This window comes from Harpia harpyja, chromosome 10 (assembly GCF_026419915.1).
Source record: "Harpia harpyja isolate bHarHar1 chromosome 10, bHarHar1 primary haplotype, whole genome shotgun sequence".
Classification (NCBI taxonomy): Eukaryota; Metazoa; Chordata; class Aves; order Accipitriformes; family Accipitridae; genus Harpia; species Harpia harpyja.
The window spans coordinates 25,642,240-25,667,974 of record NC_068949.1 but is presented as its reverse complement, the minus strand read 5'-3'; the positions used below and the strand labels follow the sequence as shown (position 1 = coordinate 25,667,974).

Sequence of the window (25,735 nt, the reverse complement as noted above, 5' to 3'; positions counted from 1 at the left end):
CTGAAACTACAGCATCTGTTCAGCCAGTTTCTAAGCATGTAGTCATTATTTGTTTAAAAGTACCTGTGAACCCTGGAAGTGAGGAAGCAGTTACCTGATATATTTTTTTCACATGACACTTTCTCTAGGTCTCTAGAGTGTCATGATGATGTGGGATTTTTTTTTTTTCCCCTAATTTCTCCTTCTCCCCCAAACTTCTCTGCTTTCCATCAAATGAAAAATACCAGGGATTAGATAATGGATAAATATCACTAGCCATTTTGCTGCAGTGCCACATGCTTTTATTTATAGCATCATTTTAGTTCAGCTGCTGTTTAATTATGTTAGTTCCTCATCTAACACTGTCAGTGGAATTGAAGAAATAGATTGAAGCTTAGCCTTAATGACAGTCCCATCATGCATGGCAAATCCAATGAAGAAAAGCAGCTTTGTTAGTATCTGTTTCAATGAATAAATCTGTAGAAGGAGCCAACACATCATACAAAGTGAGAAAGATAGCCCCCATGGCAAGAACATGCAAATTCCAAATATGAAAGGGATTAAAAATTAAAACCCAGATTCAGCTAGTGATTATAGATGCCCCAGTTTTCAGGACCTGAACATTTGTGCTCTGGATACTTTCTGAAAAACAGATCTTCTTAAAGTGTTTCATTTTGGTCACTGAAAATCTCCATTCATGTTTGAAAAGTCATTTGGGGATTCTACATTAGCTTCCCAGGGAAAAAAAAAGTTTTAGAATAAACTTATATTGATCTGCATATCACAAAAGAGGACAGAAACACTTCCTCATATTCCATAGTTCTGTAAAGGGTTTGAGTCACATTTTAACATTTTGTGGCCAAGTGCAGGAGGTAGAAAGACAAGCAACAACACCCAGAACCTCTGGGTGAGTTCCTCAGAGTATCCTCAGCACAGTTAGATGGCAGGGGCAGAAGGTGGCTCCTCAGTCCTTTGAAGTATAATCCTATTTAACTTTTCACCCAGCAATGAGCACTGTGCAAGAAAGAAGAGACACTGAAGATCTGTTACTATAAAGTCTGACACTGAAGGGAATTCTGGGACAGTGAAATTCCCTCAAAAGTCACCACTATATTTAGGTGAGAGACTCTGAGGTGCAATTTAGCAAACCCTGTAACTTAAGATTCTTGGCAATGGGAATTTATAATGTCTGTTTTTAAAAGATGATAGCCATGAAGGAACGGGTGTATGTACCTGAGTGAGTTCATTGCAGGCTGGGAGCTGTGGTGTCACTGCAGGTAATATTTCCAGTTGGTCATCACTATTGTAGAAAAGAAACCACACAAGCCCATAACAATGTCAGAGTAGCCCTGGCACCAAAGTTTTACTAAGATCATCATATTTGCTGTACCTCATGTTTTCTGGGTTTGCTCAAGGAAACAAAGACACAGAAAAGAAAATGGAAAGAAACAAGGTTTAACAGTAGTCAAGGAGCATTAATCCTGCATGGATTTCTCTTCAGAAATGCACACAAGTGCCAGGTAGCAGTACTGTTGAGTACCTCAGTGCCACTGTAATGTTTAGATTATTGTGCAGAAAGCTACATAATCCTCCTACCTCTTCAAATGAGGTATGTGGGAAAGTGTTATTTCAATTTTACACATGGAAAATGAATGCATGTATGGCTCTATGACACACCAAAGTAAGGTGATGATTCTGTGAGGCAGTAGGTATGAAAATTTGGTAAGGGTTTTCAAAGGTTTCTTGACAGAGTGAAAGAATATTCAGTAGACTCAAAACCATTTCCTCCCCCATCTACCTACCCTTTCTTCCTATGCTCTTTTTGAATAATGCATGGTAAATGCACTTTTTCTCTACAAGGTGACTCAGCAACTTCCTGAATATGGAGTGTTATTCTATCGTGTGTCCCAAGAGAAGAAAGGAGCAGGAGGGGACATCATCCTGGGAATTTGTGCCAAAGGCATCATTGTGTATGAGGTCAAAAATCACACAAGAATTGCCAGTTTAAGATTCCAGTGGCGTGAAACAGAGAGAATTTCAGCTCATGTGAGTTGGAACCAAGTGAATCTCTTCTCCACCCTACTACTTTACTCCCCTTCTGCCTGTACTTTGATAAATCTATTGCATTCAGAGCCAGAATTAGACTCATTCTGTACAGACAAGTCCTTTTTGAAAACAGTCTAAAATCAAGGCTGGATCTAGATGTGGATACCAAGATAGTCAGTTCTTAGTGAGGTTTAGTTCTGGAGGTTTTTTGCCAAGGCCGGAGTCAAATTACTATAAAGCTGAATAATCTGGTGTTGACTATTACAGAGGCTATGTCAAACCTCTTTATGGCATATTCCATATCCATTCCTCTCTCATCTTTTCTTCTCTCTCTTTTCTTTTGTTTTCCTACCCACATTAGGTCATGGGATCATGTCTCCCTCTTTCCAGATCTCATTATTCCCATCCTCATCTCTTAGTATATTGATGTGTGTTAACAAACCAGTATTGGTGACAAGACTGTGACCCCTTCTAAATGGTATCCCGCCATCAGAGGTATATCAATCTACCATCATACAGTGTAGGTGTCAACCTGCATCAGACATTTCCTAGTCTGTTTGCTCTCCCAAAATGGCCCTTCTGCCCCTTGAAGATATTTTCATTTTCACATTAAATTGGTTTAATCCTTTTAACATGTGTAGGGCCAAATTTTGCCAGTTCTATCAACCTGCTCTCAATGCAGTCAATGTCCAAAGGCTCTTGACTTTTGACATAGGGCAGTTATGATCCCAATGGCAGACACCTCACTAACAACTGTTGAATTTAAGATAGGCATTTACGATAGGCATCTACTGCACTCAGAAGGCATGCAGCCAGGCATAAATACAACTGGACAAACCAACAAGACTAAACAAATGAACTTTCAGTGCCTCAGTGTAATGACTGACATATGAAGCATGCTGTGGTTTTTTTTCCCTTTAGAGAAAAAAATTCATGATTGAAAGCAGCTTCAGTGGCAAGAAACACACCTTCATTACTGATACAGCAAAGACATGTAAATATCTACTGGACCTCTGCTCTGCCCAGCACAAATTCAATGCACAGATGAATTCTAGGCAACTTCGGCAAACTTCATCAGGTGAGGTATAAATGCACTTTTGTTGTTCAGGCCATAGGACAAGGTTAGGTTTTAGGAAAGGTGCATTCAGTGAAGCTGAGACTCAGAACCTGCCACATCAGTTTCACTGTGCTTCAGTTCCTCATTTGCAGACTAGAAAATAATGTCTCCTATTTCACTGGAAGTTAGAGGTGTGTAAGTCTAATTTAGCATGTGTATGTGAGTGGGCACGTGCAGGGGGTGGAAAGGGATTCTCTGATGATAACAACTGTGTAGCTAAACTCAGATTTAAAAAAAACCCCATGATTAGACTTCCCTTCAGGAAGCCTGCTGAGAATTCTGAAGAAATGTATCAGACTTACCCCAAATGTAACCTGAGAAATATTCCACACAAAGAGTAACTACAGTAGTGCCCAGATATGCTAGAGCTGAATATAGTTAACTGGTTATCTTTGCATAAGACAGGGGTTCAACCCTACAGTTCAGTCCCAGGACAAAACCACTAAACCAAAGGCACATCAGTCATACCCACTCAACTATGTAGCTGCTAGCTGCTGTCATCTTAGACTTTGCCATGTCTGTGGAAGATACGACTAATACCTCCTTAGACTTCAGATTTTCCATAGTTTCTAAGACAAGGTTCTGCTCAACCCAGGGCAGTTACATAGCACTTCTCACCCACAGTTCTCAGCATGCTCTGTAAAGATAGGTGATGATCATTGTGGGGAAAATGAGGCACATAAGAAATAACAGCCTAAGCTGATGACTGTCATCACTCTTGACTTCAGTGGAGCAACATGAGTTTTCACTAGCTCATCCATCGCCTTGAACAGAATCATGACCATTTACAACCACTGAGTATTTGACCCAGTAAGTCATAGCAGGAGAATCAAGTGTCATGCCTTATCTGCTGGGATACTCCTTTCTCTAGGAAAACTGTTAGCGTGTTGGCAACAAATTATATCATAGGATATAACAGGATGATTGATATATTGCTTCTTTCCCACTAAAATTATTTCATGAAAGGTGAAATTCCACCTGCACAAATTTGTTACATGGAAAAAGGTGCTAGGATGACATTTAGGTTCAAGGCACCTTTTGTGGCTTGGGCTCCTGTAGCTTCAAACATAACTTAGTGGGACTGTGATTTGTGGCATACAAATAAGTGCTAATAGTGAATCTTAAAGTTTCCTGTGTCACATTTGTTTGTGGTAATATATTTTAATAAAAATTACTATATTCCATATCTACGAGAACAAAAAGATCGAGAGCCAAGAAAATTATAACCCAAGTCCTGATTACAAGCACCCCAAACCACTGAAACAAGCCAGACTTACACAAACCATGTGACTGCAGGTTCTGAGGTTCGGTGTGTGCTTGCTGTCCCAGAAAAAAGGCTTTGTGAAGGCAATGAGCTACAATAGTTAAAAATTCTGCCTTTGCCACCACAGTGAGGCTGTAAGAGATTATAAGGCTCTTTCTGCATGAGGGAAACTCTTGCTTCTGCTGTACTGTTCAGATGTATAAGTTACCATCTCTTCAAAACTTGCTAGCAACCCCCTACTTTGAAATCACCATGGCAACTCCTAGACAGTGCTAATACTGTGGACACTTAAGCCTTCTGATACCTTAACAAATGCCCCTGATCAAAGTCACTGAGGAAAGAGGAGCCTAGGTTTAATGCTGCAAAGTAGTTTCTAGAAAGTTGCATTCAGGCTACTATTTGTTAGGAAAAAACATGGGAGGTCAGCTGTCACTTACAAACAGAATTAAAGCCCATATTTGTGCTAGCCTGTACCAAGCAGAGTTCTTGTTTCACTTTCCAGCGTGTCTCCAGTTGCCTGCAGTCCCTCTCTCCTTCAAATCCCCTCTCCAGCCCACCAGTTGAGAACCTAAATAAATTAACAATGCCTCCTCCAGCACTATCTTGTTTCAGGGAAATAAACATTTTTGAGAGGATAGATTCATATATAGCAGAGCCCAGATGTCATTAAGCAAGTAGTAGATTTCACACAGAGGTGGAAAATTGGATAGCAAGCATTGCCACCAAGACGGTCCCCTATTCAACTTCACTTGTGCAAACCACTCAGAGCAAACAGTCATCTCGTTGGCCTCTCTCTGAGCTTAAGAGACCATGTGTTAGCAGAGCTCCTGTCTTCTTAGACATATGTATATTGGAGTGGTGGGCCTGTGAAGAATGGAAAACCACCAGCCTGGCTAATTCAGTCTCTGACAGACAGATATTTCTCATACACCAAACGCTTACAAAATATACTTTACAGAGATACTCAGGTTTAAATTATACAGAATTGTACATTTCATGGAATTGTACATGTCTTTGTGGAAAGTGAATTTGCAGTATAATTCAGAGAAATTAAGTCTAAATACAGTGTATGCTTTCTATGAAAGAAATGGATTGGAAACCCTTTCCACTCACTCCAAGGCCTAGATATCCTCAAGGATACAAGAACAAATGTATCTGTGATGTCAACCTTTTTTGCTGGCATGTTCAAAAGGTTAGACAGAAAGCACCTTTGAGCTTAAAAAGATGGGATAATATCAGTGGATTTATCTTTCTTTCCTCCCCTTCTCTCCCTTCTTATTCAGAGGAAAGTAAATTTGTGGAAATAGACAAATCAAACTCTGCATATGCAGCTCAGCGTGAACATCTTGCCCTGATTCAGAGACTGTCTCGTTCAGAGAATGTGCTCTATGGAGCAAACCTGGAAAACCTTTCTGCTGGGATGATGAGCAAATCTTGTGATAACCTCAGTGTGGAAACCAACAACAGGACTAGAGACAAAAGCAATCTTGGCAGGTAGGTTTAAACGTGTGTAAGAATACTCAGTCATAGACTATATCCTTGAAAACCTCTATGGTAAACTGTGAGGCAGACTTCTTGTTTTTTCAGTCTTTATTGGCCTGGGGGCTCCATGGTGCCAGCAGTAGTGCAAACACAGGCAGGAAGCTAACAGTCTAACAGATAAGAACTCGAAAAAGAGTGACATTTAAATTTGTACCAGACTCAGGAATGAACCATTTACTGGGTTATGGAGAAGGATAAAAATAACAGAGAATAAAAGTAAAATCTTTAATGTCTGTGTATCTTCTCTGCAAATGGCAGTATGTGAACTGAATGCACAGTGAAAGCTGGTTTTGAGCAGGTCTTACCTAATTGATTCCTCCACGTCTAAAGGTGCAAATCATAGAGAACAGTGTAAGAACTTTTCCCTTTTCATTTGCATTGGTACATTCACCAGTGTAGGTGGTTACTATAGCTGCATGCAGTCTCAAGGCCTTTGATGAATTGTAGTGCCTTTTAGAATACCAAGAGTTAGAATAGAGCCAAGAAGAACATGAACTACCGAAAAACTTTCAGATGCGGTTTTGTCTAAATGGACAGCAGGGCTAAATGAATCATGCTGAGGCTATGCTGTGTTTTCCTGATGCCTGCACTTAGCTCAGAGAAAAACACAGGGGGAAATCAGTCATGATGTGAGTGGTCTAATGGCAGCTGTTATTTGGAAGCAAATGCTGGCAAGGATAAACTACCTCTCCCCTACAATGAAATGTAGCCCAGAAATCAGAATACTCATTGAAAGGCTATAAACATGTGCATTCCCAACTTAGCTCTGACAGACTAATGACAATGAAGAGTGCTAAATACCATTGCTGATTTGTTATTGTAATGCAGTCTTCATTTCCTGCTGTGCAGATCCACGTCAGGGCTATCCCAGTCAGAAATGCACATCAGTTTGAATGGAAAGCAAAGGAGTTATGACTACCTCTCTATCCATTCAACTCAGAACACAATCAGTGGTGAGTATAATAATCATAGAGAGAGACAGTACCCTTCCATATTTATTGTTTCAATAGCAGGAGACCAAAACATATTCCACTTACAGATTAAAGAATATCCTTTTGTACTTCTAGTCCTGAGAATTAACCCAGAGTTTAGCAAGACAAGCTGTTTTCTTCCCTTTCACTCATGCTTTCCATCAGGATCAGTGGTAAGGGACTTCATGATAAAATTATTCTATCAATGGTGCCTAATGCTCTTCAGAGACATAGTTCAGTACACCCAGGACTCTCACATGGGGCAATATACCTATGTTCAGAGGTCATAATTTGGTTTGCAACTGAGATCTACAACTCAATAAGTAATGAATGAGACAACATAGGCTCCAGGTCCTTCCTCTGTTCTTGCATTTGCATGACACTAACTGGAATAAGAACTGGACACCTAATTTTCTAACAGAAGCCATATTGCATGCACACAGTGAGCAGATTTATAGAATATGAAGCTATGATTATTTAGTTAGTCCATTTTAAAATTAGAACTGTACTTTAAACACACTGTGGCACTTGCACAACGTTAAGTAGTGTTAATACTACAGAAGTCACCATTACAATCAGTGCTGATGGGATTGCACCTACAGAGCCAAAAGGGCCCACAGGGCCGAAGGCTAAAGTTTCCAAAGGAACTCATAGGAGATTTTGTGTCCAAATCACTCTCACGTCCAATGGGCACTATATGCCTGACACTTTAGATACCCTGATCTTAAAAAAGTTGCAGACAAATGCATAGTCTCCCAGAAAAGAACATTATAGGAAGAGCTTACACAGCTACAGTACATATACTTTTCCAAAGAATGCAAATTTCCAAACACTTGTTTGAGCTTCCTTCCTGAATTATATTGATTCAGAAGCAATTGTAATGTGGAAAACAAGGACAAAATATATTTCTAATTTTTGAAGCCCCAGTTTTGCATACTATATGAATCTACTGTCTCCCTGCATTAATCTGCATTTATTCTAGCTGTTTTGTTTCTGCAGCACCTGCATCACCAGCCATCCAAAAGGAAGTTTTGCTAAGTGGTCTAGAAAGAGAAATCATTTGTGTCAGCCTAAAACGTGATGCTAAGAATGGATTTGGTAAGTAAGGAACATGAATGTTATGGTTGTTACTGGGACTATCAGATCCTGGTACTAACACTGATACTTGCTGACTCAAGCTGGGCAAGACTGTAACCTTCTTCACCTCATTTATTCTTCTTATGGAATAAGACTACCGATCTTTGTGAAGGACTTAGAATTTCTGAGACTGAAAAGGACTGAGCACATAAATCAAGACCACAGTTTTTTCAGAAGATTAACTAAGGCCACAGAGGTCAAGGGGACCAAGTGCTAAGAGTAGAATGAAAGGAACAAGGATTTAGTTTTGTATCTGAAATACATGCGCAGTGGTTTTATTTATCTTAGACCTTACACAGGGGGAGATGAAGTTCTGCAAACCTTTCAGGTATTGCCTGTGGGGGTGCAAAATGCTTCCTGACCTCTGGATTCTTATTTTGATAACATTTTTGTTATATAATACACTATTGCACTGTATCCTGTTCTTGTGGATGAGTTCAGAGGACTATCAGGTTTCACAGCTGATCATTAATACAATTAAACATCAGATTTCTAAATGGTGCAGGTCTGTGTGGAATATCCTGATCCCAAACTCAACTATTCTACCAGTGAGAAGAATATATTCTGCAATAGGCAGAATATTCTAAACTAGGATAGTGAAATTGAACTACTTGACAATAGATTTAATTTTCTTAGATATCTCTTGCATATCCATTAGAAGTTTACATGGCCCACCTCAGGGGCCCTAGACTGCATGATGTAGAACAATGTTTGAATTTATCTAATGATCTTTTATACCATTTTCCTCCTGCAGGTGTTAAATACTAAGGTCCACATAGTTTATGACTCTTGTAAGAAAGTAGTCGGAATCTTTAAAAGTCCCAAGCCAGGAAAGTATTCTTATTGAGAAATTATATTTAAATAGCCACCAAAGTCACCAGCACACTTTAATTATAAAGTGACTTTAAATTTCTCCCAAATCAAGACCTTGATGCCACGTAAATCAGAGCTCCCCATTCTCCAGACCACGTATAAAACTTATGCCATTGGACTAAGAGCCTTTTGTGCTCCTAAGGTTCATCTTTTCTAATACTGCCAGTGTCTCTGCATTCTCATACTATCTCATTTTTGCAGGTTTTGTAATTATTGGAGGAGAAAATGTAGGAAAATTAGACCTCGGTATCTTTATCGCTTCAATTATCCCTGGGGGACCTGCAGACAGAGCTGGAAATATCAAACCAGGTCACCGTCCTTAGTTTTTAATTAGAATTAAGATACTTTCATAGTTTAAAGTTAGCTACTCTGGATTTATTTCCTTATTTAGATGTGCTTTGTCTTGTTTTTATCCTTTATTTTTTAAGGAGGACGACTCATCTCTGTGAATAATATTAGTCTCGAGGGTGTTTCATTTAATACTGCAGTTAAAATCATACAGAATTCTCCTGATGAAGTGGAGCTCATCATCTCTCAACCCAAAGGTATAAAGGCAAATGCCTTTGCTGGCTATGAAATGCTAGTAGTTAACTCAGGACACTGGTATTTATTAGGCACTGGAATGTAGTAGTACTTTCTTGCTACTCAGTGCCAGTTATAATAACCATAGGCTAGCAGGGAAAGTAGTCAACTTCTAGTAGGTATCATATGATTTCTGTTCTACAGTCAGTGTGAAAAAATCTATTATGGGCTGCACTGCTGAACACCAGGGGAATTTTGGCATTTCTTTCTCTGATAGAGAGTCATAGTCCTCTGCAGTGATGAAGCAAACATATTTCTCCACACTTATAATAGCAGAGTTCCATTTTACAATGACTGACTCATTTTATAGATCTGATTTCACAACCAGTTGATGTAGGAAGTTACTTTGTCTTCCTGTGCTGAGGTATAATAATATTTCCCTTCAAGTTCACTTACCATTTGCATTCAGCAATGTTTTATTTTGGTATGGCTTTACAGACATGTATGAAGAAGGATTAAATGAAGAAAAGAATCTATCAAGAGGAAACAGCACTAGTGGATCTGAGATCTCTTGTGTAGACAGTGGGAGAAAAAAGATTCAGGACTGTCATACAGCTCTCCCCAAAGAACAGGACATAAATGTAGATGAACTTGAGAAGGCTCTTTCCTGGAATTTAGCACCAAAATTGGGCCCTAGGATTCCAGTTCCTTCAGCTGATAGCCTGGATGTGGAGGTAACTGAGATTTTGATGCTGTTCAGTAATATTATGCCCAGCATGTATGCGTCTTAACAACATGCCAGCTATATTAAGAATGGAAAGTAACCGAGAAATTAAAAAAATTAGGAAAGGAGAAAGAAAACCTTGGAAGATGTTGCTTGTTAAATTACATTGGAAAGGTCAAAATGATAGACGTGTCTAGAATATGTCTAGAAAAATGGGGAAACCGTTCCACAAAACGTTATTAAAAATTCTTCTCCCTTTTCCAGTGGAGGTACAAAATTTTGATTATTTTCTTGCAGTCTCTTAAGTTTTCAACCAGACACAGAACAGCAACATTTTGTGTCTAATTTCCTACTACTAGAGAGCATTATTATCTATACTCAGCTTATGCACATTTAGACAGATTATATTTTGAGTAACATTAGTGTAAGCTTGAAATAATGTCAGGGATATAAATGGTACCACTCCAGGCTTACAGTGACAGCAGGCTCAAACCCTTTATATCTTCTGGAAACTCTCTCTTCTTTTTTTATCCTCTTCCCCCCCCCCCCCTCCTTTTTTTACTGAGATGCTGTAATCTTATTAGTGTTCATATTTTTGAGACAGGAAGCTGATTCTTCACATTTACCATCTCTATCTGAAACCAACTCAAAGGAAATCTATACTGTGGAGCTTGTTAAAGAAGACGGGACTTTTGGAATCAGTGTGACTGCAAGTGTTACTGTTAATCTTTCAGTGTGTCTGTTGAACTGTTACATGACCAAGAAACACATAGGGAAGTGTATTTATGTGGAACAAAGATAAAAGGTTGACAACAAAAACTGTTAGCATGGCACGTTTCAAACCTAAGCATCTGATGGATTGACAGAGAAAGCATGAAGTACTGTCTCTGTTCATTCCCCAGTTCTTGCCCGCAGAATCTGTGAAAGAAGTGTGCCAGCATAAAGCACGTGGCAGTACAAGCCCTCTTCATCCTTACTCAATTTGAGAACAAGACCTACCATTGAAAGTAGAGTTTGGTCAGGGAAGGATATAGCCAGACCCTCTAGAAAATGCAGCAACACAAATAATTCTCCAAGTTATGACTGGTTTTGCTGCTCCCCTGGAGCTCCTGGAACTCAAAGGCTGTGTCTGTACAAGCAGATTGCACAGGACCATGGCATGGGCTCAAGCAGTGGCCCACAGGCACTGTGTAGTTGTTGACAGCCCCCAGTACGGCTTTGGCCTGTGCCTCAACAAGCAGTATAACAGAAGCCATCCCATGCTGGGGGGCTGAAAATTTAGCTGTGTGGACTCAAGATATGCCATGCTTCTTACTCAGAAGGCCAGAGAAAGGGCCCTAACCAATTTTATTTCCTAATATAAGGAAATACAGTTCTCCATATATTTAGAGGACCAGAGAAGGCAGCAGTGAAAACTATCTGCCACATTTGAATAATAATTCCTTGTCCTGGCTATCAAAGTTGAATTTACCCCTCCAGGCTGAGATGTCTTTATAGTCTTTGCTGAAATAGAGTGGGAAGCAACCACCATTTCATTGCCTGCAGAAGAAATTGAGGGCTGCTTTTTCATTTTAATTTGGCCAGGGGATGTAGATGGACAGAACATGATTTTTAGGTTAATCTGGAATTCCTCTGAGCTGTAGGCTCTCAAGTGGCTGCACAAGTTCAGGTCCGTGCTTTATATATTGTCTGAAAGGTTAATAATTGCTGAATGGTTATTGCATAGTTTGGAAGCTGGGCTAGAGACTGACTGAAAGGTGCAACCCCATCTTTATGTTAGCATAGGGAAAAATTTATGAACATTTACTAAATGTTTTTATATAGCCACATAGAAATGCATTGCATTTTCCTGAGAAAATAAAACAAGATTACTACCTAGGGAAGTATATTACAACTAGGGACTTTATAATAGGGACTTTGGAGTAACATCCTCTTTCATTTTTTTTCTTTAAAAAAAAAAAAAAAATGTAATTCCTGAAGCAGTTGCTTTGCAATGCATGTGTAAGTTGCTTTGATTTTTATCACAGGAAGAACATGTGAAGACTCCACTCTAATTTATGGGCATATGTTTTGCAGGGTGGAATTAACACTAGTGTGCGTCACGGTGGGATATATGTGAAGTCAATTATTCCCAGGGGACCAGCAGATAAGGACGGACAAATAAAGATAGGTAACATGTCTGGCAATAAAACTCTGGGCTGCAGAACTCAATGTTAGTGTGGAATGCTTGCCACAGGGACAATGAAACACATTTGGGATTGGAGGTCATGCAACTGTGAAATATAATATGCAGTCCATCGTTCCTCAGCCTGTCCCTGTACTACGTGCAGATATCCCACTGAAAACCCAGGAGTCTCATACCAACATTGTACAGTTACTCTCTGTAGCTGCACATCAGGCTAGTGACTCTGACATCTACTTTCAGTGTTGCTATGATAACCAGATATTATCACTGCATTTACTTAAAGAATACCCTGGTATGTTTTAAGTGCTAGTTATAGAATGCTGTACAACGAGCAGTATTGCTTTCATATGAAGTAGTATAATTTGACACATGTAAGCGTGAAGATCTATTGCAACCTGGGCAGCCTCAAGGTTTATACCTATTGAACTTGGAACATCAAAGCAACTTGACCCTTTTTTGTTTGTTTGTCTGTTTTCTTTTGCCTCAGGTGATCGTCTGCTGGAAGTAGATGGCATCAGCCTCTGTGGCATCACCCACAAACAGGCTGTGGAACACCTTAAGAAATCTTGCCAGGTTTGTACAACAGCAGAGTTCAATAAGATACCCAGTAGAATAAACTGTGCTTAGTATGAAGTACAGTAGCAAAGCTGGGCCAAAAGAAACTTCCCCCTCCCACAGCACATCCAACCCCATTCTCCTAAAAAGAAAAGTAGAAAGACTTAGGGATCACTGTGTACTGTGTAACTGGAACATGTTCATCATTGTTTTAGATTGCCAAGCTGGTTCTAGAAAGGGGAAACTATCAATTGGCAGAGCCATGCCTGACTGCTAATGACAGAAAGGAGGACCAATGTACAGTTGTTTCTGTGGCAACATCCTTCACAGATGGTACCAAGGACTACTGCTTTTTGACAGATGGTGAGCGATAAAAAAGGAACTCAGGGTGACTTCTTACAATGTGCAAGAAGGGAATGAATGAAAATAATTCTATGAAATTTCTGTGGGTTGGAAGGAAAACTGCATACGTAATAAAAATATAATGTGCAATATTAATGGCATTATCAAAAATCAATTCTGAACAAAATATTTCTGATGTACTTAGAGTTACATTTGCTAGATATAGGCGCTTTATCCTAGGCATAAATACTGTATCTCCCAGCCTTCATGAGATGGGGCTGGCAGCAGACACCCCTGTCTGTACTCTGTAGCAGTCTCAGGCAGGAAGCAGCTGAGTTGACGTTGCCAGTCTGTTACCCAAAGAGAGTGCTGCCAGCACAACTGCTGATGCTGTGTCAGTGATGAAGCTAGGGTGAACTGCTGCCCCAGGGCCAGGACTGGAGACTGCCTCACTTCATTTCTTAAAAGCAGAAGATTCAGAGATCACTTTCACTGAATTTAGCCAACAAATAAATGCAGTATCTTGTACTGTAAGGCTGCCTCATAAACACTAAGTCTGAATCATACTTTCCCATGGGGCAGTTACTCCTCTACATTGTCCCTAGCAGAATAAGGTGCAGCTGCAAGTATGGTATTTGGGAAAGGGCTGGTCTCTTGTTCGCATCTGGAAAGAGCAGTAGCTCTGATTCTAGCTTATGCTTGTTAGTGCAGGACCCAAACTGACATCAGGCAGCTACAGAATATTAAGATCTACCCAACGCTTACAGAGGAATGTCAGAAAAAGATAGCATTTGGACCTTTTTATGTTGGTACAAAAGGCTTCTTCCTTTATGGGCTTGTACCAGATGGCATAAAGTCTGTGAACACACAGTGGAATAGAATCCAGTTCTCCCCATTCTGCCTGTGCAATTTCAAGGGCTCACATAAGTTAAAGGAACACCAAACCCTTCTTTTGCCATTCATATCAGTAGATCTACCTCTGTAGCACACAGGGAAAAGGTCTGCTGAGGGTATAATTTACATTAGCTCCTTAGTGGGTACATATGTCACGGCTCCCACGCTTTTTCCAATCCCTGCTTTGAACAGATAATACATTTGAAGTCAAATTGACAAAGAATTCTGGAGGCCTCGGCTTTAGTGTTCTGCAGATGGAAGGACATGATTGCAAACACCTTGGAGGAGCTATTGTCAGGATCAAAAGACTGTTTCCAGGGCAGCCAGCTGAAGAGAATGGTGAAATTGAAGTTGGAGACATCATTTTAGCTGTGAATGGGAAACCTGTTCAAGGACTCTTGTATCAGGTACCAGGCAGTACTATCACTGGGACTGGGGATAGGTAACATTAATAAAGACAACGGGATGAAACTGCATTTAAACTTAATTATCACCAGAGGGAGTCAGAATTTGAATACAATGAATCTGATTTCTATGTAGGATTCTTCTCTAGAATTCTTATAGGGAATTTCCTTCCTAACAGAATTCTTACAGAGAATTTCTTCCACTATTTAATTTATAAATTTCTCCTACTGATGCACAAAGTCTGTTGTTAGATGCACACGAGTTGTTAATTAGTTGGAATCTTTGTTGCTGTTATGCATAATTGGAACATTTTTTTCCCTGTGGTCATTTGTGCTTTGTAATGTCATGCTAAATACCATGCCCCAGATTCAAATCTCTACCAGGTGAGGTAAATCCAGTGTAACTTTTTTACCTAGAATGAGATTCTATACTCACATGAAGAAATTAAATTGTAAAAAAGGACTACATGTGGATTTATTTTTTTCATCATAATCTTTTCACCTTATGAAAAATCCCTGAGTTTTGTATATGAATATGCATTGAATAGGTAAGATTGGTAACAAACAGAAATGATGAAATCATGCAATTTTCCCACTGACAGGTCATTCGTATCATTAGATAGCTAGGGCAAAAGACAAGGCGCTGTAAGTCCTAGACACCTGGGGGGTGCTGTAATTCTACTAGATTTTTTTTTCCGACCTGGAGTTTGTCCTTTTCCAGCACTCTCTTGCTCTCTGACTTACAGCCTTTTTACTCAGTTTGTGCAGAGCGGCAGACAGGGTGTTTTGGCCCACAGCATTTCTCCTCCCCCCCCCCCAGATTAAGTATTTCATCTCCCACTGTAGCTGAAAACTGAATGCCACTGAATAGATGTTGTGTCAAGGAGGGGCTTGAGAAAGTCTGCCTTTGGTTATGTCAGTATGGCAGTCGGTGGAGCTGTGTTGATATAATTGACTGAAGATGTGTCCCTGCCACATGCAGTTTGAATGAATTTGTCTGAAAATCCTGTTTTCTTCAAGAAAAGAAAAAGAATTAATTTAAACCTATGTGTCTGTTGGTGGAAAAAAAGTTTGTAAACAGAACTGACTTTATTTTAGATACACATTCACATAAAATTATGGCCCCCTTATATGACAATCATACAGTAGTGAATTTTGGCCCCCAGACACTGCTGAGAGGCACAAATACCAGGGATTTGGCATTCACAATAAAAATTGTCTGCATCCCAGTTGGTAAAATGATATGCACTACAGTCCATGTTCCATAAGAAATCTAATATTCCTTCTTCCTGCTTAGGATGTCCTGCACTTGTTAAGAGGAGCTCCTCCGGAAGTCACGCTACTACTTTGCAGACCACCAAAAGGTGTTCTTCCAGAAATAGAGCAGAGTGCTGTGGTAAGGCAAACCTTCTGTGAGTAAACTTGCTTCTGTAAACCTGGAAAAATGCTACTATGTTTTCTATCCAGTCTTGAACAAGGCAACCTTCCCTTTTCTCCAAGGCCCTCTATTCCATTTCTTTCCCTTCCTGGACTCAACTCAACCCCTAGAGTTCAACTGATTCTTCCTTAGCAACCAAAATAATAGAAATCTGACAGATGTGAAATATGTTTATCCCAATCAAAAAACTTTTGAATTGCAGTACTGTCATTGGAGTGAAACAGCGCATACTCAAGCAGATCTTCTAGTGATGCTTCTAAAAATTCTCTACTAGATCCTCAGCCACAAACTGCAGATATTCTCAACTGCAGCTATTATAACTCGTAAATAAAGAACTTTTCCTATGCAGGCTAGCTCTTAATAAACTTAACTAAATGAAATAACGGTTTCAACTGTCTATTCAGCTTCTTATTGATAGTTACCAGAATCTCCAGGGGAAAAACAAACAAACAAACAAACAAACAAAACCAGCAGAGACTAAACCAGTGCTATTAGGTGTGCTAGCGTTATTATTGCTGCTTCCTGAACACAACTCATGGACACATACACAAGCACTCTTACAATGAACATGCATTTGCATTACTCTTGTCCACTCATGGTTCCTGTCCCTATAAGAACTGTCCATGGGCAGACAGAAATGACTGTCAGGACCATCTCCTGATAACAAACTGGCTCCTGTTCCTCTCCTGCAATGCGCCCTTTGCTGATTTCTATGGTCAGTCACACAGTAGTCAGATCTGGAAGCCACTTCTACACAATGAAGAGAATATAGACACAAAGCTGAGGCTTGATATGAAATGAAATTAAAAGGGGCCACCTCTAGCAAAGAATTCATTGGGAAAAGTGAACTTGTGTAGTAGTTCCCTGGCTGGAACTCCTGAAGAATGTGGAAGATAAGCATAAAGACAAATCAGTTATTTAGTGAAAGAGTACCTCCCTTTATTTGTTCCCTCCCTTCCAGCTACCATCTGATATTTTCACATTGAGATGCTTATTGATATTGCATCTTCAAATTATTTTGTTCTTCAAGGAAAGAAGATGGGAGATAAAAGGAGTTACACTAACATTTCTATTATTTTGATAGACGCCAGCACCATCTCCAGTTAAGGAGTTTGTGGCAGAAATGCCAGGCAGTACAGAGGTAGGAAATAGTATGGACCAGTCTACCAGTGATGGAGGTAGCACCTCTCCAGACCTCGAAGATTGCCTGGATTCTCCAGTGGCAGCAGATTTCAGTGAGCCTCCTGAAGAGGACAGCTCAACTTATGAAGAGCAGGAAGCTGAGTTTCAAGAGAAGCCCATACAGAAACTTATGACTCCCAGGGAAAGTTTCTATAAGCGTCTTTGGAAGTTTCATCAAGAAGCTGCCAGTTCTGAAGTCTTCCACTCCCTAGAGGAAGAAATGAAGCAGAACTCCTACTCATCATGTGAATTTGGATGGGCCAAAAGGTAGGAAATACTGAAACCTGCTCTGCAGCCTTTCCTTTGGCTTTTAGAATTTTGAGAGTAAATTGCTTAGGTTTAAGTACAGGGCTATCTGCTTCTAATCACTGCTGATTACTGAAGATTTTGTTTTATCATCTTATTCTGACTGTCCTAATCTGCTGTCTCTATTTACTCTCATCTTATTAGAATTTTGCATAAGTCTACATTACAAGACCCATGTATGAGTGCCACACTACTGCAATCATTTATGCTGTTCAGCTGAAGCTGACTGCAGTTTGAAAACAGTGGATAGGCTCTTGTTGGCTTAAATATGAGCCACTTCCTTATTTATTATATGATCTTTTAACTTCAATTTTCTCAGAGTTGACTTAAATAGGCACCAAAAATTATTTCTTATTGTATGATCTTTTAATTTCAAATTTTTGCAGAGAAAATAAAAAAACCTCAGAAGACAAACTGTGATCAAGGAGAAAAAAAAAAAATGTTATTTTCCAGTCTTCAGAAGCCAACAGAAGCCCTGAGCCAGAGGAGTTATACAATAAAATACAGTGCAAATGGACTCAGCCTCCTTTTACACTCTTTGGGATATACCAGACACTGGCACACAGAAGATGATCCATTCCATTTTAGTCATCTTTCCCAGTGCAAAAGAATATAAATTATCAGAACAGAAAGGATTGATGGAAAGAGAGACCTAGAGGTCTCCTAGAGACCTTTAACTTACAGCTTTAGTAATTTTATCTAGAAACTAATTTCTATTTTTCCACACAGTGGCTTGAAATCCTTTTGTTACTCTTGACATTCATCAAGCACAGAACCAGACAGTCAGAGATTCCAGTCTCTGGGGAGTCACAGCACTAGCTGACTGAAAGTCAAATGGGGCCATAATGGCAATTCATACTTTTAGCTCCTCTCTCTTGAGAGAAGAAGCTTCACTCACATTCATGAGTGAAGCTCCTGCTTACATATATGCTTCTCTACTGCTGAGAATAAAATAAGAAGAAATATGTCTGTAGCAAACATTTGCCAAGAGATTCAGTTTCAACAAAACTAAGTTTATTGTGGGAAAATATAAATTTCAAGAAAAGTTTTGGAATCTTCCCAAGAAGAAATTTCTGAAATAAATGTTTTTGTTTGGTACGTTCTCAGTATCATTTAGTTTCAGCTTTTGCATTTTCAAAAGCAGCCAGAGCAGTTTAAGACAGCATGCATTTTAAACACTATTTTAAATGTAATCTTAGTTTAAATGATCCTTCCAGCTAAAAACATACAACCCCCCCCCCAGAAGCAAATAGGTATTAATGAAAGAATTCCTTTTGATTAATGAAGAAATTTCTTTTCTTCAGATTGCTCAAAACTTTTAATGCGAATGTAGAAAACTTCTGATATGAATTTTAAAAGTTCCCTGCTCAGGGTTTCATATGGAAAAATCCTTTCACTCTTCTTATCACCACCAATAAGAACCTTTGAAAAAGCTGCTTTGAAAAACTTTAACCCATAGTTTTCACCTGTAAAGTCCAGGTGCAGGGATCACGAGACTCCAAAAGAAAGTCAAGCATATCAGTGGAGCTCATGTATGCGCCTGCAGGACCAAGACTCAAGTTATTTCCCATGGTGATGTGGAGATGGGCTAGAAGCTGTGCTACGATTAAGCCACTGCTGGCTCATTGCCCTGAGCTTGTGTAGCTCTGCCAAACACCTTTCACACCCTTTGAAGGTCAGTCAGCACCCCACTAGCATGTGACAGCTTCTATGACGCCCACATTGACCAATGTCCATTGAACTTACTCTTTTCTTTCCTGTCTGCAAAAGAAAGGAGCAGACTGCATTTGCTGTTATCCTTAAACATTTCTTTTAATTATTCCAGTCTTCTTCCACAGTATTGTAAGTATCTTTGTCCAGCTATTAAAGCACAAACTGTCAGCTTCATTCTCAGCTTTGCTGGGATACTGGAGATGGCCAGGTTCTCATTTCCTCTCTGCACAGATATAAACTAACAGACTAGATTGCTGCCCTCACTGAGGGCACACAGCACGAGCCTACAAGTGTTTCTTATTTTCATCAATATTTCAAAAATAACATTGAAGACTACTAGGTATATCCAATCAAAATGTCTGTTTTGCTACTGTGCTTTCTATTTTCCTTCTGACTACACACAAATTTTGAAACAAGAGCTTAACACTGGGGATCTTCTGTGATTTCATAGAAGACAATTTGTGTTTCTTTTAGTTGTGTGTGTTTGCTTGGGAGATGGTAGACACAGTTCAGTTCTATCAGAGAGTGAAAGATCCTAGGCAACTGTTACATATGAAATGACATGGCTTCTTTGCTATGTGAAGCATTAATAAAAGCTATGCCATTTTAAATGTTTTTAAGATGAATGAGGTTTAGCAATATTTCAATAAAGATTGATAGGAAGAAAACATGTACTTTTGAAAAAAAAAAAGTGTTTCAAGCATTTCTATTAGCTTTAATGGTAAATTTAATAGGAGACACTGCTATAGTAGTCTATTAGAGTTCATTAATAACAGCCAAAACAATATTAAAGACGACACATATGATTACAGTCCGGACTTGAACATCAAAAGTGCTGAATACTGTGTCTCCAATATAGTGGAATAAAATCAATAATAATTTTAATTCAAGTAATTGAACAAATCCATTGATTTCTGTAGGACAACTCTTACGCTTCAAGGCAAGCATAAGAATAAAAGCAAGCTTACAAAGACAAGTCAGGACTTGTACTTTTTATGGAGAGACAGGAATCGTTTTGTATTTCGTGTTTCTGGTCTGTGCTCTAGTTACCAGGGAAAGACCTGTAAGAGCCAGGAATGTGGCTGGCATTCCTCTTTCAGGAAAAATGCAAATATGAAAATTGTAGTAGTATTGTAATGTGCATACCACTTACCAGGTAAGTTAATTAAATTATGGCAGATGAAATAATTAATGGTCTAGGAATTGTCTGATTAGCCTTTTCAAGAAGCAACCAAAGTACTAATTAATGCCTTAAAAAAAAGAGTGCAAGATTTTGCAAAGGCTGTTTTCAAGTTCTTCAAGTTTTTAATTTTTTAACTAGCTTTGCAAAATATTGATTACTTATTTATTTTTATAGTAACACTGGAGGGCCCAGACAGCAATTTAATACCATAACTAGTACTTCAGTTAAAATTAAAATAAGGTCATGTATAAGCAGTAGACTCTTCAGTGGCCACCTAATAAAGCATATGGAGGAAAACCCCAGCACTGCAATCTTTTTATTTTCCAGCTACATATTTAATAAGAGTGATGATGACCTATCGAACACAAAATGTATGCCTGAAACTCTCTCTCTAACCCCTATTGATGAAGAGTATCTTACTACCAGCTCAATGTCTGTGACCTCACTTTCACGGGGAGGAAGCTCCGAGACACTCTCCACAACTATGGTGACCCCAGAACCACGTGTTTGTGGTCCCTTCTCATCATCCCTGCCTGCTAGAGAGACACATGACAGTGACAATGAATGGGAAGACTTGGAGGAACTAGAGGAAGAGAAGGAAGAAAAGGAAGATTACACTAGGGTATGTGATGGGCACCAGATTATTAACAGGTAGAATATGACAAGGGAAAAGAAACAACATTAAGAACGCAACATTCTTAAATGTTAATTTTAACTCATTATCACGCTATTTCTGCATGGCTTTTTTTACTTTCCTGAATGTCCACAATCTTCAAGTAAAGCAGACCTTCTGCTATGCCTAGCTCTCCAGAATTCTTTACCATTTGCCTTAAGGCCAGCTCCTTGCTCTTGCCATCTTACTATTTCTTCAACTTTCCGGCATTCTGCAGTATTATTCCCAGTATACAAAGGCCTAAAAGCCCTCTACTAGCCTCTAAAATTAATTGGAGTCAGCTACTTGTTTTTTTTCTGTCGTGTTTTAGACCCATGTGGAAAATCACTTTGTTACAGTGATACTACTGTAATGTCCTGATAAGAAAGTATGATCCTTGTGCTAATTACTATTCAAAATATAAGGCTCAGTCCTGCCAAATGCTGAACATCTTGCATTCCTGCTGACACTAATGAGCTCTGAATTCCTACTAATTTCAGAGCACTGAGGACAAAATTTAGCTCCAGCCATTTCCTTCAGTGGGACATCAATAGCAATAACAAAATAATCTCTGCACCCTGCTATTGTAATGCTTGTCAGCTCAGAGGACTCCAAGCCTCTCTTTACATGTTTCAGGTGTCAAAACTCCAGTCCCCGATGGCATTCTCTGCCTTAGTAGGCCCTATCAATCAATCACCATGAAGCTCCACTAGGTAAAAAGAAGTAAAATTAATTCTGGAATAAGGCAGTGGAAGATCAGAGAAACCCCTATGTATGCTCTTATTTATGCCATCTGAGGATCTGATTCCTGTCTGCATATAAAACATAATGGAAGGTGTTAATGAAGCAATGGAAAAGCCTACATCAAACATATCTTGTGCTTATTTTAATAGGAAATAGAGATTTTTGTGACTTTGACAAAGTCAGAGAACAACGGTTATGGATTCTCCGTTGTTCTTAACAAAGTGGACACCTGCCTGTATGTTGATGAAATCTTGAATGAGCCTGCCCTGTCTGATGGAAGACTAAGAAGGGGAGACAGAATCATTATGGTACAGTAATTCTCTGAGTTTATACAGAGGAGAAAATATTTGCAGAGCAATGTCATTTAGCTTCAGCATTCTTCCTTTCATAGGGTCCAGTTTATCACATATTTAGGCATGCAAGTGCAAATGAATCATATAATAAATGCAATTCTGCTGACTTCAGTAGGACAAATTTCAGACTGAATAGATTGTGTGACCAGGCAAATAACATGAATCATCTAGCAGCAATGCAAGACAACTGAGACATTAAATACCTTCCCAATTAATTGACATAAACTGAATTAACGTAATAAGATAGGTGACATACAAAGGATGCAGGAGTTATGACCTTTGTAATGCATGAATAAAGCCTGTTTTCAGCCTGGTTCATCTTCAATTTGTTGCGTTAGTCTGTCCTCCTTGGTTTTTGCTACAAGACCTTGAGTTTCAAGAAAATAAGAGCTATTTTTCTGAAAGCTCTGCTTTCAGAAAAGTGAAAGTTCAAAGAAGAAATCTTACTGCAATCTTAACTGTTGCATTCACTGACATTAAATACCACAGCAAAGCAGTAACATGCAAGTGAAAACTAATTTAAGTTCATATGCAAAATTCAGAGTGGAGGGAGAAGTACATGATGGTCAATGAGATCTATGACATCATTTTACTGGTTTGTCATTTAGGTGAATGGAATTGATGTCACATCTTTACCATGCAATGAAGCCCTGACTTTACTGCAAAGCTCTCCTCCTGATCTGCACCTTGTGGTCGGTCGTGCTGACAGTGATCCACGTCCCTCTATTAGGCCAGATGAGATTCCCGAAATTACTCTCACAAAAGGTGCCAATGGACAGCTAGGTGTGTAGTAAATACTATGCATGCTGTTTTAGACAGGGATTACAGCAATCGTAAGATAATCATAAGCAACTGTGGTCTTAGATCAATATGATCTTGAGTGACTTTGACACCTTTATGCTCTCCTCCATCACCCACGACCAAGGAATGGAGAGCTTTATTTTGGGCAAGGCCTTAAAGGGAGGACTAATATATCTTATAAGACCAATGAAGATACTTGGAAAAAATTATCTTTGTATTATCACCCAATCAGCTGAAGTTTCTGGCAGATCTCCAGTCTCATATTTTTATGTTACTGATATACAGAAGTTGATGGTAGTTAGATAATAATATCTACTACCTGCTGAGATACATAAAGATCTATTTGGAGGGAAAGAAAAAAAAAGAAAAAAAAAAGGAAAAAAAGGCAAAGTTTGAGAAGGATGAGCCACTGTTTAGGGCAATAGTTTGCTATTCAAAAAATCTCCACTCAAATCCTTGATTCACCACAGACGCAAGGCTTTATCTGAATTGTGCAATGAAAGTGAGAAAAGAAATCCCCACAGTGTGAGTATCTTGGTACTTCTGCAGAACATGGTGAGTATTGCACATAGGTAAAACTGTAGACTTAGGAAACAGTATAGCTATATTTGCTCAGGTACAGCATCCTGTTTCCAGTTCAGAAACTGGGTTGTTTGGAGATTGCTTGAATATCATTGCACAATTCAGTTTTGTACTTTATAGGTATCTCTTTAGCTGTTGTATGCCTCCATTCCCTATGGCACTCTAAAGATTGCAATGCGCTTAAGCACTTTGGTAATGAGGGGAGTTACTGCTATGCAGCTAAGTGTGTTATTCAAACGACTATTCAACATCAGATGAAATAAAGCACCATGGAATAGCTGAAACGTAGAGATGGACAATACCATTTAAGTTTTTTCCATACTTTTTTAACATCTAATTGCATTTCACTCTCCCAGTCCAGCTCTTACATCCCTTCTAACTGGGCAAGACTGTTGTTTATAATGTCGGTGATTTGTTCAGCCTATCTTTCAATGACCCACATCTATTCCATTAGGCTGTACGTCACTGACAGTGAAATCCAAAACACACTGCCACAAAAGATGCTTTCTCTGCATTATTCTAGGCTTGAAGCTGACAGGAGGAGCTGGAAGCAAGTTACAAGGTATTTACGTGCTAGAGATAGTGCCTGGCTCTCCTGCCAGTGTGGAAGGCAGTCTGCAGCCACGAGATCAGATTGTTTACATTTGTGGACTGTGGACTGAGGGCATTAGCCTGGATGATGCAGTGAGAGTGTGTGAAGCTGCCACCCAGAATGTCCAAATCAAAGCCACAAGGTAAATCTGAACACACTCGATCTCAATCCTAATGTTGAAGCAGGTTTCTAAATTTTACATCAACAAGTCAAACAATAAAAACAAGACAAACTGCAAGAAAAATGCTTTACCTCAAAGATCTGAATGTTGCAACCCGATACATAACATCCATAAGATATCTTAACTCCTTGTAATTACAACTAACACAGTGAGTACAAGTAGACTCATACAACACAAATGAGAACTCTTCAAACCTCTTCAAACTTCATAGTCCAAACACAAATGTGAACCCTTTAACTGTGAGGCTGGCCATCATTTTCAGATATCCTGTTCTCTAGTGAAAATCTTTGTATTTCCACCACTAGTGCCAACCTTCTCCATACAAGCTCAGATTCACAACTATAGGCAAGAAACTACCTCTGATGGGAAACTGTGAGTTACTTCCAACAGCCAAACATTTTAGAAAGGTATTAAAAATGCAGCATTTAATCTGCAGCATGTAACAAAAAGTCATCCCAGGCTTGATCTATAACCTGCAGTTAAGAATTTCCCTCATCAGTTCTTGGCTGCACTTTAGATTTATCATGTTCTACAATCTGATATAGTACCAGTAGAGGTCCTGGACTGATACAGAAATAGCTTCCAAAGATCTCAGAGGCGCAGTCAAATAGTAACCAAAAAGTATGTGAATAATTAAGTTACACAATCAGAGTGAGTGATAGTATGTCTGTTGCAGCTATCTTAATGTAGTTCAAACTTTTATCAATGTTTTATTAACTTGCACTGGTCTAGCAGATGAAGAAAGTGCAGCCTCATTATACTTCTTGCTGTACAAGCAGTTAATAGGCAACAGACCCTGATTGTAAGAATTTACAATCTAAGGAAACAAACAGAAATAGGGTAAAGGAAATTACAAAAGATCATTCCCACTTTATAGAGAGGGAACTGAAACCGAATTCAAAATGTACCACAAAGCAGTTCTGTATTGGGTCAGTTGGTTTAACATGTTCTTTCTTTCCCCAACCCATTTAAATAAAATGTTTCACTGTTAAATACAGTCAAATATTTTATATACTGATATAAATGCTCTTTAGGAAAGCACCATTAATAAAATCATAGAAGTACAACTACAATTTAGACAACTGACTTTCTAAAAATATTTTTCATATGTGCTTTACAAAGCATGCAGGTCTTAATGGCTCACATGTTTCACTTTTTCTGCCCCCAGAAATGGCAATCCAGTGGTTCCTATAGAGCACGAAAATAGTAAGTAAGGCTAATATTTTGGGGTTTTGTTTCAAAACTTGCTTCTGATTTTGGACATAAGCATAAGGTATTGATTCATTGCATTTAAAAAGTTATTAACAGATTGTAACTTGGCATTCAGTATTTCTGTTATGGCCATTCTAAGGGTCTGAAGAAAATTTGGTAGCTCTTTAAAGATAGAAATAAAATTTATAGTTCTCTGTAAAAAAAATATTTATTGCATTTTGCATAGTCAGTTTCTATTTTT

General features: G+C 39.0%; 1 protein-coding gene across 6 annotated transcripts in view; it reads left to right on the top strand.

Moving 5' to 3' along the window:
* The window catches only part of FRMPD2 (FERM and PDZ domain containing 2), a 78,031-nt gene that overhangs the window by 31,474 nt on the left and 20,822 nt on the right, over positions 1–25,735 (top strand). For 5 of the 6 annotated variants that reach the window (XM_052798972.1, XM_052798975.1, XM_052798973.1 and 2 more), the window contains exons 15-34: positions 1,840–2,025; positions 2,947–3,103; positions 5,690–5,900; positions 6,798–6,901; positions 7,919–8,017; positions 9,131–9,238; positions 9,358–9,474; positions 9,950–10,185; positions 10,780–10,884; positions 12,252–12,345; positions 12,848–12,933; positions 13,131–13,278; positions 14,344–14,558; positions 15,853–15,951; positions 17,078–17,442; positions 20,705–20,999; positions 21,923–22,081; positions 22,735–22,909; positions 24,033–24,243; positions 25,451–25,488. In XM_052798972.1, the coding sequence (XP_052654932.1) occupies positions 1,840–2,025; positions 2,947–3,103; positions 5,690–5,900; positions 6,798–6,901; positions 7,919–8,017; positions 9,131–9,238; positions 9,358–9,474; positions 9,950–10,185; positions 10,780–10,884; positions 12,252–12,345; positions 12,848–12,933; positions 13,131–13,278; positions 14,344–14,558; positions 15,853–15,951; positions 17,078–17,442; positions 20,705–20,999; positions 21,923–22,081; positions 22,735–22,909; positions 24,033–24,243; positions 25,451–25,488 (3,208 nt within the window). The remainder of the gene's footprint in view (positions 1–1,839; positions 2,026–2,946; positions 3,104–5,689; positions 5,901–6,797; positions 6,902–7,918; positions 8,018–9,130; positions 9,239–9,357; positions 9,475–9,949; positions 10,186–10,779; positions 10,885–12,251; positions 12,346–12,847; positions 12,934–13,130; positions 13,279–14,343; positions 14,559–15,852; positions 15,952–17,077; positions 17,443–20,704; positions 21,000–21,922; positions 22,082–22,734; positions 22,910–24,032; positions 24,244–25,450; positions 25,489–25,735) is intronic. The other variant, XM_052798976.1, reaches the window with a different exon arrangement.